Source organism: Poecilia reticulata, linkage group LG2, assembly GCF_000633615.1.
Source record: "Poecilia reticulata strain Guanapo linkage group LG2, Guppy_female_1.0+MT, whole genome shotgun sequence".
In the NCBI taxonomy this organism is placed as follows: Eukaryota; Metazoa; Chordata; class Actinopteri; order Cyprinodontiformes; family Poeciliidae; genus Poecilia; species Poecilia reticulata.
In genome coordinates, this window is record NC_024332.1 from 37707503 (window position 1) to 37723906 (window position 16404).

At 35.9% G+C, this 16404-nt stretch overlaps 1 protein-coding gene across 2 annotated transcripts; it reads left to right on the forward strand.

Annotated features, from left to right (window-relative positions):
- Positions 1–513: 513 nt before the first annotated feature.
- On the forward strand, positions 514–16119 carry spopla (speckle type BTB/POZ protein like a). 2 transcript variants are annotated; one of them, XM_008403029.2, is made up of 12 exons: positions 514–699; positions 1781–1858; positions 4939–5056; positions 6847–6968; positions 7080–7231; positions 7347–7474; positions 9254–9431; positions 10122–10177; positions 10988–11110; positions 13207–13349; positions 13455–13508; positions 14614–16119. In XM_008403029.2, exons 3-12 carry the CDS (start codon positions 4979–4981, stop codon positions 14756–14758), a joined length of 1179 nt encoding a protein of 392 aa, XP_008401251.1. In that variant the 5' UTR covers positions 514–699; positions 1781–1858; positions 4939–4978; the 3' UTR covers positions 14759–16119. The 2 variants fall into 2 exon arrangements, with proteins under 2 accessions (XP_008401251.1, XP_008401259.1); XM_008403037.2 differs by lacking the exon at positions 514–699 and adding an exon at positions 813–987.
- Positions 16120–16404: the final 285 nt, after the last annotated feature.

Consider the following 16404-nt stretch of genomic DNA (forward strand, 5'->3'; position numbering starts at 1 on the left):
CAAAAATCAGGCATAACACCCTGACCACTTGCCACACAAAGTTTTGATCCTGCTTTGGCAGAGGTTCTGACTTCAGACTGCTAAATGGGTCGTGTGGTGTGGTGTGGTGTCCAGCTCCAAAATGTTAGTAATAGGTCCTACCAAAAGTGGAAATCACTTTTTTTCATCTAAGAATCAAACGTGTTTAAAAAAAAAAAAAAAAAAAACTCTTATATTTCTCTGATAATCTGCTATGATCCAATTATGATGCTCAAATGGTCATATTGTGTTGAATAAAGGGGTATTTCATTTACTTATTTTTATTTAATTTAATAGTTACCCTATTCACATGTGTGTACATGTATCTTCTGGACAAATATCAAGACTTTGTTTAATTTTAAAAGCTAGAAGCTACACTAAATTATTGAACTAAATGTTCTGATCTGAATAATAAAAGAGCCGCTTTTATGTATCCACATTAGAGGAATCCAGTCTGTGAACGTTACCTAAACTTCGCGCATGCGCAATGTCCTATATTTTCTAGCCCGAGAAGCTACAAGCCAGCTAGACAACTGTAAGCTAGCACAGATAAATTGGACAAAGAAAACCTTGTGAAGAGACTGAATGAAAAAGAGTCCAAAGTGCCGCACGGTGGAAGGAGCGATTAAAACACAAAGCTATATGTTTTATTCGATATATATGGGAGTATAAAATTAAAAGGTACGTCATTACGACGTCTTTTTAAACTTTTTGTAAGCAGACAGGAGGGAGAAGGATTAGCCGTTCGCTAGCTGCTAGTTAGCCGATGTTGTTTTTACTTCCAGTAACAGAGCGTGAGGATTTACATTAGCTTCTGGTTAGCATCCTGTCATTGGGATCAGTGTAGGGCCTTTGTTTTCACCGGCTACTGCGGAGTCCAAACATCATCTTCCTGACTTAACTTGAYGCATCCCTGATTTGATTGTGTTACAAGCGAGGAGTAACATAGCAAAGTGAAGCTTACAGATGGTTCGTGAGCAGATAAATTCGCTACATTTGCACTGTGAAGGCTAAAGTGAAGTTAATCTTGCTAGTGGAAACATTAGCTTGGGTTAGCCAAATATGTACCGTTTAKTACATCATGTTTTCTCTCCGTCTAGTTCTGAATATCGTTTTTGAACAACTCTTAAGCAGGGTTAAATGTGTAATAACTGAACAGTGAAGCCATGTAGATGACGATCGGAAATGACTGTTCTAACTGAAACCCGTGTTCGCTAACAGTTCTCTTTTCATCTTTTGTCGCACTCGTTTTTACATCCTGAATATCGAGAATTGTGAGCTTTGTTCCGCAACTTTAGTAACAGCAGTTGAAGATAATGCAACGATGCTAGAAAAATGTTTGTCCGCTTTGCATCCTCTGTTGCAGTTTTGGCGTTATTGCAAAACTCTAGCTAACGTGTTAGCCAAACTGAATTCTTGAGTTCAKCAAATTGATTTCACTAGAGCGTTTTTCTTTTTCAAAACTATGTTTACCATGAGATGAAATATTCCAGTTTATTTCAGTTCTCTATAACTCGTAGTGTRGAACAGATTTTCCTGACKTGAGCAWACGTCCATATTTAATATTGTAGCAGTAATTCTGAACTTAACGTTCAACTTAATGGAGGGGTATACATTTTAATGGTGTAAGTTTTTAGTTCGTTTTGTTCRTGGCTTTTTTTCGTAGATATTGCTATGATTTGTTGACAGTCTAGTTTTTTTTATACAGCATTATTTTTGATCGTTTGCTTGCCCTAATCTATATTTGTTTTGTTTCTTACAGGAAGATGGGACAATGAAGGACTCTATAAATACATAGAGGGAAAAACTCCATATTTTACATCTTTCAAGAATTCAAAAGGTGATGCAAACATTTTTCATTCATTCCTCATGTTGCATGACTCAGATTTTGTAGGTRCTTTTGGGGTACAGGTACTGCAACATACTCAAAACAGATTTTGAGTAGCAAGCCTATGCATGCTAATACATGTATTCTGAGTATGAGATCTCATTAGTGTTTGGCAAATCCTATTTCAAATGAACATGCAAAACATGTTAGTGTTTTGTACATCATCAAAGTGTTCTGCTTTGCTTGGTATTGCATATTTTCTTGTATTTAAAAAAAATGCATAATCAGGAAATGTAAACTTAAATGTGAAATTTATAATTACTAAAGGAGCTGCTCAAGTTAAACACTTGGCATAAAGGTATCATGCTGAGATTTCCACATTATAAGTTTGAGTAAAAATACCACAATGTTTCACATAATCCCTAACACAGAAATGTGCAACATGAATAAATTATTTACATTTAAAACACAAAAGCGACAAATATTTGGAGTTGCGCAAAAATAATGAAAAATATTGATCTGTAATATATATAAGGGATCATTTATAAAAAAATATTTTGATACATACACTGAAGCAAAGAAACAGAATGACGATTTGCTCAATTTCTTAATATTTCCAAAGTACTTGGCGAGCATAAAATGTGATTTAAGTTTGCTGAATAGTTAGCTGAGCTTTCTGCTCTGGTAGCTTGTTGTAAGCATGGGAAATGTGAAGTACCATTCTTTAAGTTAGCGGATTAGCAGCACACGGTAGCAGATGAGGGAGGGTTATGTCCGATATACTTTTTGCTAGGTAGAGCTGCAGAAAACTCCAGGACTTTCTCTCCAGGTCACGTCTCATTAAAGTGACTTTGATATACAAATTGCATGGTGTACAATTTGCAGTTTTGAAGCTGTTAATTTTTAAAGCCTTGCTGTACCTTATTAGCAGTGACTTGACAATGACTTTTATGACGTAGACACACGTTAGACTGTATAGTCAATAAGTTATCACAGCAAGCAAACATAAATGGCTGTTATTAGTAAAACATTTACAGTCAGATGTTTCAGAAACTCGTATCAGTGATATGGGGCTTAAAATTCATGTGATTTTGGAGGTAATTTGAAGAGTTGGGTGTGGCATATTTAAGATGAACTAAGTGGAAATTTCAGTTTCAGTTTTGCTGTGGAAATAGATGTTRAATCTTAATTAGAGCAGCAGCAGTTCACACASAGARCAGAGGCTAATTTYTTKKTTYYTYMWKGKYMWTKRWKKYCYKRWKKTKGRAMCMYTTTKTKTTTTGTTTTTAGTTATCTTGTTTAGTGTTAGYTAGTAGTATAAGCTTTTTTAGTTCATAGTGTTTTTCTAAACATTCTTGATCAGATTAGAACGTATAACATGACCCCRTAAAATTTTGGTAATTTTCTGTGGACTGTCAAATTATGAAACRTTGTTGTGCATTGAACGATTTAGCAGCAGTACATTTTCACTAGTGTGACTGCCAGATTTTGCCTTTATCTTTGCACGATACTTTCATCAAAAACTGTCCTGGCCTGCAAAATCTTTGAAGTCTGTAAAATATCTGTTCAAATGTTTCTGGTCTGCTGAAGTACCAGTGTTATCTTTAAAAAAAATCTTTTCACCTCATTTGTTGAACGTGTAGGTGGCATGTCCAAAGGTTTTCCTCAAATTAATTTTAATTCAATTATGATTATGACAGTATGTACGTCATTCTTTCRTTGTGTGCAAAATGTTAGCAAGTTTCTGTAAATATTTCCACCTGAATAATATGTACACAAAGAGTATGTAAGTATTTGAGTAACACTGTTTTTAAAGTTCAGGCGGACTTTACAGAAACTCATTTCCTGCAAAAAGTATTTGTTGTTAGCTTGTAGTGTTTTTAATGAACACAGTAAAATCATTATATCGTCGATGCTCTCTGCAGGGTCCGTTTCAATGTGCTTGTTTAGCCGTGACCTTTCTAATATTTATTTACTACTAAACTGATTTTCCTCACGTTAAAAACCTGATAAAGAGATGGGCATTCACCATATYGCTATCACRAAACCCGTCTTACAAGACTTTTGATTTATTGTGATAAATTCCAATTAATGTTGTTTAAAATCTTCCAAAACTGGCTGTMTTGTCAAAAATGTGGTATTTGATGATAAATACCAAAATTATCTTGCACTCTGCATGTTTAACTTTGGGCAGCAGGCCAGTCATAGWGTAAGTTAGCTGTGATTGTGATTTGATTCATTTTGTTACACTTTTAGGAAGATTATTGTAATGATTCAGAAATATTTGTATGAAAAAGGCTTTTCTGTGTGTTTAACTTTTTAAAATTAGTTTAAATGGGTTTGTTGCTAAATTTAACCAGAAAATCAAAAGTTGCCATAAACAATGTTTCCATCAAGRAACTTGAGATAGACTGATAATAACTAAACAACACTTTAACTTAGTGTCTATAAATGACAAAAACAGAATTACTATGTGTTKGATTTACTATAATTTAGACATTTGGATTCATTATAAAATACGATTGATATMATTGCAGCAATTTGTTGTAGAGTAGAGTAGGAATGTCTTTTTAGGTCTCAGTGTGCAAATTCTGATGTGCCAGCAGWAAGGTGAAAACTAATGGAAACATTCATGTAAAAGAAAAAATAAGGAAATAAAAAAACATCRGGGTAAATTTACAATATAAAAAAATATTGTACAGTTCAAGGTATTTTATTTATATGGTCCTTTCCATTGGGGTTTTGCAGTAACTAATTCAAGTAATACAGGAAAATAATTGATTTTAATGAATTGACTATAACTAAATTAATTCATTCACTTTTGATAAACACCGGAGCAATAARAACATTGTCATGGTGCCATTGTCACACTACATATTATAAGTCTGTACAGTAAATAAAGGACAATATTTCAGTTATCAAGAGATGCTAGAATCTGAAACATGTCTGTCGAGTGTTGAATTGTGAAATGAATTGTTTCCGACTCCAAAGATATTTTTTGACATAGCRATGAAGGTAGAAATGGAGGCAGTATTTTGTCTTTCAACAATCAAAATATAACACTGTGTTTTCTTTTCTCTTGAAACTGTCAGAGCTTTAAGGACGTCAGTGAGTGGTRCATCCGAGCCAGTGATGTCACGGGTTCCCACCCCTCCTCCTCCTGGGGAGATGTCAAGTGGACCTGTGGCAGAGAGCTGGTGTTACACACAGGTACAGAAATAAATTCATTTACTAAATTATCTCTTTTGGGCATCATATTGATGAGAAATGATTTAGTTTGAAATGCATTCATGTAGGTTTAATAGGGCAGCTTGTATTGTTGGCATGGAATTAGCTCATATTATAGGACACCCTGAATGCTATATGGATATTTATCTTAAGTTTATCAGAAATTGTATAAAATTCATTTTGTTATATTGCAGAAGGACAAACCAACATACTAAATTAAATTTTAAAAAGGCATCTTATCCCAAGTTCTGTAAAATGCCCACATGCTTCCAGTTCTGGCTCTATTCCACGTTTTTAATTGACTTGGGAAATTACTATAATTGTTTTTTTTGTTGTTGTTGTTGTTTTGTTTTTTGTTTTAATTGGAAAGCCACTACAGAATACTCTTTTTAAATTCAATTTAAGCCTATTAAAATTAAAGAAACAGTTCTGTGTCCATGTACATTGGGGTCGACTGATTAATGACGTTTGACAGATTAATGCCACTGGTCAAACTATAATAGTTTTGAGCATGCAAGTACTATTTTATGGAGTAATATGAACATATTTCTTATAATCCTTAAATGTAATTTAATAAATTACTGGTAATCATCAGTTGTTAAAGAGAGCACACAAAGTTTTGTCAGTACGAAGCGTCTGGAGGCAGATGGCTCTGTTTTGTATCAAAAGCATCATAAAGCAACAAAACTAGCAAAGGGGCAGAATGACCAGTACCCATTGACGTCTCCTTCAAATTTAAAAACACTATTTTATGATAAAAAAAAACCAAGTGACTTACCAGTGCTGTCTTGCATTTCAACCCTGTTACCAGCATTTCTAAATGGTAACAAATTTAACTCAAAAGGTCTGCTATATGAAGTGTCAAAAAAACTTACCACATTAAAATGATTGGTAATGTATGTAAAGGTGGCTGTAAATGCTGTTAATAAATGTAGCTGGAAATGGTTGTTATTTTGTAATACAGCGCAGTGTCCGGTATGAACGATGTGACTCATGATGTTATCAGACGGTAGCGTGGAAGCATATGYTATTAAACATTTGATTGAGGTTCAGATCAGTGTTTCAGCTCTGCTTTTATAGTTTTCCTTTGAATGAATATGTAATGACTTTAGTTTTCATAAACAAGCTAGTCACAGTTAGGCCCTTAGATCAATCGCTCGTTGTTCAAGTAGAGTTGTTGTTTCTGTCATACTGGCTCGCAGGTGTGTGTCCTGTGTTTTACCTGTGAAAATGGAAAGAACCGGTACTAAGCATGGACTTGAAACTTGTATTAAAGCCTGAGTGGTGATAACATTGCTGCAGTTTGTAAGGATGTGGTATGGGCTTTAATGTGAGGATTATTTCAAGTGTTAGTAAATTTCTAAATTTCTATTGTTTCAGTCTTTAACATCTATCATCTCAACTCTATATTTTCAMCCTTAAACTACACTCATGTTTGCATTYGACAGAATCTGTAATAAAAGATTACACAACTATGTCAGTGTATAGAAACACATAGTTATCTAGAAACGGGAAGGGTTGCTGTAAAAACGCTGTTTGTCATTTGACATAAACTTCTTTATAACTGGGACCGAATTGGAGTTTGTGTTATTGACTTTGAGTCTGTTTTGGATTGATTGGACAATACATTTTTGTATTGAAACTGGATCTGTCAGTAAAATAAAGTAATTGTTTGAATTGATTACCTTCCAATCCATAATATTTGCTAAAATTMAGTAATTTTWAAATAATWAAAAAACCTAATCTGTTTGATTTTTTTTATTGGTTTTCAGGTCAAAGTAGTGAAGTTTTCCTACATGTGGACCATAAACAACTTTAGTTTTTGCAGAGAAGAAATGGGAGAGGTGTTGAAGAGTTCAACCTTCTCTTCTGGCCCTAATGACAAAATGAAATGGTTAGTATCAAAGTATTTTACTCTAAATTTCAGTCTAAGGTTTCTGTGGCCATAAAAAGGCTATTGCACACATATATTCATGCTAATCTTCATTATTTTATTGTGTGCCAGGTGTCTGAGAGTTAATCCAAAGGGACTTGATGATGAAAGCAAAGATTATCTATCACTGTATTTACTTCTTGTTAGTTGTCCAAAAAGTGAAGTCAGAGCAAAGTTTAAGTTTTCTTTGTTGAATGCTAAAAGAGAGGAAACAAAAGCAATGGGTGAGTAGGAGCAATTACAGATATTTTCATACAAACTTTACATTTATTTTTGTTATTTATTAAGCTGCAGGTTTGAAGAATGTTGTAAAACTTGACATTATGTTTCTATTTATAGAGAGCCAAAGAGCGTATAGGTTTGTCCAAGGCAAAGACTGGGGCTTCAAAAAATTTATAAGGAGAGATTTCCTCCTTGATGAAGCTAATGGTCTCTTACCTGATGACAAGCTCACACTTTTCTGTGAGGTAAATGTGATTCTATTTTTTTATTATTTTTTATAAATGTTATATTAAGTTGTTTTGCTGTTGCGACTTTAAATCCATGTGGCTTTAAAACAAAGCCGCATGTCAATAATTACTAAATGTGATTGAATTATTTTCTTGTTCTGTTTTATCTTTACAAATAATTAAGCGGATTTGCTCTTGTTTTTTTTTTTTTTTCTGGTTGAATTTCTTCAGAGTGTTGTGAAGACATAAAAAAAAAGTGTGTGTTGATTTTTCCATCCAGTGCCTCGCCTTTTTAATGGAAAGAGTAGCAGAATTATGTCATGGCTGGTTTACTTCTGAGAGATGCTGAATTATGGCTCGCAGTTTAAATTTGCATTGAATGACATTTTACTTCTACAGAGCTAAATGTTTCTCACATCTTACATTTAAATTGATGCTTGTTTTCAAAATAATTAAATTCAGAATGTCAAGAAGAGTGAGTATGTTGGAAAATGTTCTTTCGAGGGACAAGCTAAATGAGGTGTCAGGGCACTTGGATGTCAGTGCAGCTGCTTTAATGCTGCCATGATAGGTGAAAAAMCGCAACTTTCTATAAAGAGAGTAAGACTTGTCATAAATTATATGTACACTGCTTTGCAAAGGTATCCSTGCGTCTCAAACCTTTTCACTTTTTGTCATCTTACAACCACAAACTGGAATATCTTTTCAACTGATAGACCACTACAGWGTGTGTGGAATAAAACCTAAAAGGTGCGGCATGCTTTTTATTACTCAGCCTCTTTGACTCCGAGATAAAATCCTGCTTGGCACAATACCTGTATTATCAAAAATACACACATACTATATTACGTTAGCTAATTATGTGTTTGACCTAAAATCACACGTATTGTGCCATATTGTCTTCAATGTTGTTGTTTTTTTTGTTTTTGTTTTTAATTTCTAAAAATTGTTTTAGTGATGTAATGAAGTGATGTCTGGACCACTGTAAGCATAAAGGCACCATAGCTGCAGCTAGATGTGGATCCTAAATAAGTACATAGTGGGAGAACATCCTTTGATCAGATGAGAMCAAAATCTAACTTTTTGGCTTATATTCAAAATGCTACATATTTACCCTGAGCCGTGTTGCCACGGTTACACATCATGGTGACGGCACAACGCTGTGTGGGGATCTGCTTCCTCCACAGAAACAAAGAAGAATAACATTTAGATGCGTCTAGTCCAACACGCCTGGATGAAATGGCTCAGCTGCCTTCTCAACATGTGGCTAAATATTTTAGAGTCCTATCAACGATTGATTATTTAAATCTGATGTGTTTTAAGCAAAGGTACATCTAAGAAGTGCAGAGCACTGGCCCATGAGAATTGCAGTTTAATTCTTGTGGTTTAAATGAAACGTATTCGTATTGTTTTACAACAAACTGTATCAGCAAGGTTAAATAAAAAAAGCTCGTCATAGTGTAGATTTTTATTGATAAGAAGTTTTGAAAACCATGTATCTTATTTCTTCCACTTGACAAGCATGCATAACTTTGTGTTGGATTATTTATATAAAATACAAAGAAATACAAAGAGTTTGTGGTTGTAAATGTAGAAAATGTGAATAAGTGCTTGCACATAAGTACGTTTGTACAGCCTTGTAAGAAGTTGACTAATTTTTTGTTCTAATATGCTCTGTTTCTTAATCTATTGCTGAGTTTGGTCTTTTTTTTTCTTTGTGGTTTCAAAGAAGTAATTGAAATATAAATAAATACCCGAATGCTTCACGTTGCTGCTTTTTCTGTTATGCATGTACAGGTAAGTGTCGTCCAGGACTCTGTCAACATTTCGGGTCAGTCTAACATGAACATGCTGAAAGTACCAGAATGTCAGCTGTCTGATGACCTTGGGAACCTGTGGGAGTGTTCACGCTTCACAGACTGCAGCCTCTACGTGGGAGGCCAAGAATTCAAAGCCCACAAATCCATCCTTGCAGGTAGGACATTTTCATCCCCCATCAGAACTGACACGCAACATTCAGGAGCGCAGCGTCACAAGAGGCACTTAAAAAAAAAAAAAAAAAAAAGAAAAGACATCAATGCTTCTTGTAGATGACCTCTCGTAGAGAGCCATAAGCACCTGAGAGGCTAAGGAGGCTCTGTGCGCTGGACTTGATTTGTTGTGGCCCAGTTCTGCAGTGGTTGCTAATCCACAACTTCACTCCTGCTTGGCTCTGCTTGACCCAGATGACTGGAGGATCCGGGAGATTGAGAGCCTGGCTCTCTGCGCTTATCTCGATTAGACATGGTGGCTGCTGAAGTGTTCAAGGAAAAATGCTTACAACGTGACTATTATGGGAATTACACTGCAGTTCTTTTTTTTTTTTTTTTTTTTGCCGCTCTGAACGTTAAATGTAGATTTTCTCTGCTCATTGGACACGGGCCTTAATCCAGAGTGACTAACAAGTGAGCAACAGCATTTGAGTGTTAGTACAGGAGGAAACTCCGGCTTGAGGTATTACCAACCGAATCTGTTCAAAGGAGAGAAGATGAGTGAAAATGTTTAAAGATGTGCGAAATAGGCATGTGATATTGTTGGAGTAAAAAGAGAAACCTTTACGTGTACTGAAGCACTAATCCTTTTTGCATAAAAGTTTATTTATTCATTTCTGTGTTTACTTTAACAGCGAGGTCTCCGGTCTTTAATGCGATGTTCGAACATGAAATGGAGGAAAGTAAAAAGGTAAGAGCACCAACTTACTTCTTGTCCCGTGTCCTCAATACACAAACTSCTTCTTGATTGCTAAAATGCTGCAGCCGTGTTAGCAATCAGGAAGTGTTGTTACATTTGGGGACAAAATCCCACCACATGGCTTAAGTATTTGCTCTACAGTGCCTCTTTTCACACTTTTTAGAATTTTTTGTGTTTTGTCAAGTTATACTGTCAGACTTCAGTTTGTTTGGACTGAAGTGCCCCCAAAACATTTAACGTGATCCTCCAAAAGAAACGGTGCATTATTTGTGGRAGAAAAAAACGACAGTGAAAGCGAGGCATGCACATGTTGCATGTTGCTAGCCCTATTTAGACTGTTGCATTTAAATAAAACCTTGCCTTCAGAAGGCATGTTTGATGAGGATTCACTGTAAAAAAAAAWATTAAAGTATTTCCATGTATTATATTTGAATTTAGCTCTTAACTTTGACTGGCCCATTTGTTTTTCTTTGTTGTGCTCATGCTGTTTAGGTTTCTGACACTAATAATGCTCTTCATGTGAGCCAAAAACATCTAGGTCTGGTCTTATCTGATCAGAACACTTTCTTTTATGTATTTTTCTGCCTCTGTCTTCTGTCTTAAAAAAAAACCCCACATCGTTTTTTTAAAAATATTTTTTGAAAAATACAATTTCTTTTTTTCTACTACTTAAAAAATGTGTATCACCTTTGTTGTTCAGATTGTAGAAAAAAAAATCAAGGGTGTAAAAAGTTTTGCAAAGCACTGTAATCCATGACATAATTTTATGTGCAGTAAACAAACTTTTTGTTTCTTCTGCAGAATCGAGTTGACATCAGTGATGTGGATCCAGATGTCTTTAGGGAAATGATGGGCTTCATTTATACAGGGAAGGCGCCAAACTTGGAAAAAATGGCAGACAATTTGCTAGCAGCTGCTGATAAAGTAAGTACCTGTGGAAGGTTGGCTTTGTCAGCTCCATTTGTATCCGATCATTATCTTCCTTTTAACTTTTTCTTAATTGGAATCCTTAGTATGGCCAATCCTCACAATTTCTAGATGATTATCAGTTAATAATTTGGAAAAACATACGTTAATTATATATGAATTATGTATTTTTATTTTCACAAAGAACACTTGTGTAATTTCTCAGTTACCCAGGAAGTGGGTAAAAAATCTAAGCGCTTAAGTAGAAGGAAACAGGACGACTGGTTGCTTGAAAACATTTCGCCTCTTATTCTAAAGACGTCTTTGTCAGGATTCTACTTGAAACAAAGTTGCTAGTTTAAAATAAATCTTTATTAATAAAACAGTACATTTTGCATTATATAGTCCTGAGCATAATTATGCTCCACTAGAAAWGTAAAATAGGTTAGAATATCCCATTGGATTTACTGGCGACTGCTGAGATTATTACTCTAATGCAATGGGTCAACACCTACAAAATRTGGATTTGACCCTGGAATGCATATCGCACGTTTTCGCATCCCTGCAGAAGGTCCTAAAAATAAATTCTTATATATTTTTATAGCAGCATAATATAACAATAAAAAAGTATTTATTTCATGTGGAAAATATTCACATCTCAGACTGCCATACCAGCTCTCCAGTAAGATGATGCATAGTCTTGTCCTGTTAAATGTTTACATGGTTGTGTTCAGGAGCATTCAGAAAAGGGGATTTTTAGAAAAAGTGCCCTAGGGAAGTTATTCATAGCCCACGCCAGGAAAACTCCAAGCTCCTAGACTACTGATGAATTTATTAAAAGTTAGTTTAAAATTTAGAAATGATTCAGTTATAAAAACTTCAAATTAAAGGTCACATTTTTCTAAAACTTTCAATTAGAAATTATTCCACTAGAGTTGGGAATTTTTATAATTCCACCAGGAGTTGTCAGAAAGTGAGGCAGGCCATGCAAAAAGCAAGTTGACAAGAAAGTCATCCTTTTAGTATATCAAATTGTAATTTTTGTGTTGTAGCMAATTCTTAGATTCAATTTAACGTGATATTTGTAAAATCAAAAAWGCATCTGGTTGTCAATTTCTGAAACTGTTTGCTGTCCTGTGTACACAGAGGAAGGGTTGTGTTAACTCCCTGTAGCAGCATCTGAAAGTCACTGCCTCGCATCTAGTTGGCAAAAACGGTAATCTCAGAAGACAGTTAAGTTTTTAAACAAAAACTAATTCTACAGTTAGAAAATAAAGCAACTTGACAACTCTATAGTCAAGTTTAGTTGTCTTCCCCTGTTGAATTAGTTCAAATAGATGATTTTATTCTGAAATTTAGCATGTTTCCTGTTGAAAATAAGGCAAAATACATGACGTGTTCTATCCCCTTTTAAAAATTGCACACTCCCGATCATTTTAAGCAGGAGGCATTCTTTCTATCTTCTGCCTTCTGCTCAAAGCATTGCATTATTAAATGTTATTGACATGTTTTTGTAGCACAGGCACCTCTTGTGTCATATTAAATGTTATTGTAATGATTTGTTGCTGCCTGATTAGTTTTGATGACGCTGCGTTTTTGTGGACACACCTCTTTGAGCGCTCTGGGAGTCGGCGCCTCTTCTTTCATCTCTGTCAGTTTCATTGTAACACAGACAGGAAACGCAGGGGAAATGCGGCACATTTGTGAGACACATTACACATGTAACAACACCATGTGGAGCCTACTGGCAGAATACAACCGGTGGTTGCAAGCACACGGCATACAGGCAACATGTGATTTAGCTGTATCTGTCATATGATGGAAAGGTGTGTTCCTGGAGACAATRAAAAGGTTTTAGACTTGTTTGCCTTTACAACTGYAGCTGATGGAAAGGCAGAACCAGTCATTTCATTAATAAAAGATTCATCTTTCTTTACTAATATTAGGAGTATAATCAAGCTTTTTTGTAATGATCGTAGGTTCACTACGCACATTTKAACTGAAAACAGATTTGCGGACAGTCTCAAATAATAAAATCCCTAAACCAACTGAATGTATTTCCTAACCTTTCAATCACGGCTGTATCCTGTTTYCCCCCTCTGCCCCCACTCCAGTATGCTCTGGAGCGTTTAAAGGTCATGTGTGAGGAGGCCTTGTGCAACAGCCTTTCAGTGGAGAATGTGGCYGACACCCTCATCTTGGCTGACTTGCACAGTGCCGAGCAACTCAAAGCACAAGCCATAGATTTTATCAACAGGCAAGTATTGCAAAAAAAAAAAAAAAAAAAGGCAAAGTGATAAATTCCTGCTGCCATTTCTGTTTACCAGCCCTGAATGCTTACCTTTTTATCTCCTTGCCATAGATGCAGTGTCCTGAGACAGCTGGGCTGTAAAGATGGAAAGAACTGGAATAGCAAGTATGTAATTAGCTGATATATGTGACACAAGATTAATAACACGCTCTTATCTCTTCCCCCTACCAGATGCATTAGAATTCATTGTTTTAGCTTAGGCAGACAGAGCGCTGTTTGCCTTTTCAGTTTGAAGCCCCTTATCTTTGGATCCAAGTTATTAATAGACTCATACTTGGATAAACCCCGCAAAAAGGAATATTTGTTTTATTTTTTAAAGAAAGAAAGCAAGTTTTTCTGTTCGATGATGTAGTGCAGTGTTTCAGGACACCTTGAAATGAAGGACTTTATTTTGGTTGTTTTATGCATGCAGTGGTGGGTCCTGATAGAGCAGAATTTGATGGCTCTTTTTCTTTTGCTGGTTCCTKTAAAGCTGTGAGGTGCCGAGGTGACATCCCACCGACCGATAAATCAGTCTTTATAAAGAGGATTTAACTTTCTTGAAGTAAAGATGACATTTAAGGTGTATTTGGCACTTTTAAACAGCCTTAGCAGTTAGCGGAGCTAGCATTAATGACAGCTGGATGGATTCACAAGAGAATTTAGAGCACTTAACTGAAATTTAGAAAAGGCTGCCAGCTTTTCTAAATACATTTCAAAACACGGATCTCAAAACACTCAAAGCAGTTTTACCACRCTTAGTTCAGAATTCACATTATCCGCCTCAAGTGTCCTTTAACACTTTTCACAGCTTGATCAAATGTTTTCTTTTTCAAAAGAACCTTCCTTTGATTTAATTTCCAAACACTTAWGTGATAATGAAAGTAGACACCTTTTAGGTTTTCTTCTCTCAATAGCGACATTCACACAAAAGATTAGTGTTGCCACGACGATGTTTTAGCATTAATTTAGGGTGTGTTTGCTAACCAATCACTGATCACGGCCAGGCTGAAACCGTAAATTTTTTTGTTTTTATTTATTTTTTGATGCGTCTCTTAGAATTAATTATCTGTTTATCTTTGTGAAGAAAAGCACTTCTGGTCCTTTTCTGGATGAAGATGCAGCTGCTGAGTCAGCGCTCTCCTGCATTACAATCTCATTTATGTTTATTGCTTTTTAATGTGCAGATCATGGCGTCTTGGTGTTAACTTCACTTTGCCTGTGCTTACAGTCACGCCACAGACATAATGGAGACCGCAGGCTGGAAGTCAATGATCCAGTCCCATCCTCACTTGGTAGCCGAAGCCTTCCGTGCCCTGGCTTCCGCACAGTGCCCACCCTTTGGTCTACCGAGGAAGCGCCTAAAACAGTCCTGACTGCCCGACTTTGCTCCTGGACTATAAAGAAGGGTGTGAAGCATGGAGGTTTTTACAAAGAAAAGGACTAGTGAGTGTGCCACTCTTTTATTTCCACCAAAACTGAACACACTTGAATAAAGAGGAGTGGAGCTTTCTGACCAGAGACGTTGGGGGAGGGGGGGAGGCTGGCACTTGGAAGTTTGACATCTGTGGATTGGAAAACAATTGATTCAATCGGTGTTGCTTGCTTTGCTGCCCCGGCTGAACTCTGTTTAGCGCGGGCAGCAAGCCAAGTTCTCTTCTACATTTTTTTTTTTTTTCCTGTAATTTTCAAAATGGCCTTAATATATCTGCCATTGCTCTGGAGCTGCTCAAGAGCACTTCGTCTATTTTACTCCGTGCCTGCCTTGTCACAAAGACCAGGCCTCCTCCAGGTTGCACTAGTTCCCATGTATAGTCATTTTGATATGGAGTTCTATAGGAACGTAACAAAGGTTTAACTAAATGGGAAATATTATATATTTGTAATGTTTAGCCCGTTTTGTGACTAGACATTAAAAAGCATGAACACTCAGTGCAAGGTCAGTTCTTTACACTTTTTGAAAATATGCGTATGCCCCATATTGATGGCACCATTTCTATGTAAATGACAATTGAACCATCTTTAGAAGACCAATGTACAAGAAAGTGTGTTCTATTGTGTATTTGTCAGGGGGAGGGGGGTAGTAATCTGCTATTTTGAAGGCAAGTGTCAATCCATGTAAGATGAAAAAGTGTCTGTTTGGCCCAAATCTACGAAAACATTGGAAGTTTATGGAAATATGTTCTCCGTCTCCCATTCAAATTACATATTCCAGATCATACATCTGTGAACTCTTACAAAAAAAAAAGAAAAGAAAATTTGTTCCTTTTTAGTATTGCCAACTTTCAAATATATATGCTCAGTATATTGTGGTGAACTAAAAGTGGAGAGACTAATGCATGGTTGTTTTATTGTCAAAAGAAAGTGTCAAAAGTTCCAGTTTTGCTTTTAACAGCTTATTTTCTGCAATTATTCGACATCTGTGCAGAAGTACATGAATTGAATAAAAGGTTCCTCTAACATGCTTGGATATCTGTAGGATGCTGAGCATCACTTCTACTGGCGATGTTATTCTGTGTTTCAATAGGGGGGGTATTGTCATGGTTATTCAGTCCGTCTTGTATGTAGTGTGGTGTGACAGACACTTCGGAGGATTTTGTAAAGTGAGAGTAGAATCATTTTTCGATGATATTACTCGTCAATCAGCGTCACGTTGAAAACTTTGGAAAAAATTATGAAGTTGTTGTCTGCAAGAATGCCTGCATTAACCCATTAAAACATTTTCCAGCAGTCTGAAGTGACTCTGCTTCATCACTTTTTTTTTTCTGTGCTTAATTGAATGCTAGTCTGTTTTACCACAGATCTCAGCTTATAGAAGAAGAGTGATGATCATCCACTGTTTCTTTTTATGGTTTTGTTAATGGATGTGGATGTTGCGGTGATTTTTCTTTTCTTTTTTTTTTTTTCTGCTGCATGTCTTTTTCAATTATAATTACAAAACCGCTTAACCGGCCTAATCAAAAGGAAATGCTCAGAGACTGCACTGTTAAAAGTCCCATTGTAAATGTTAACAACCCCCCCC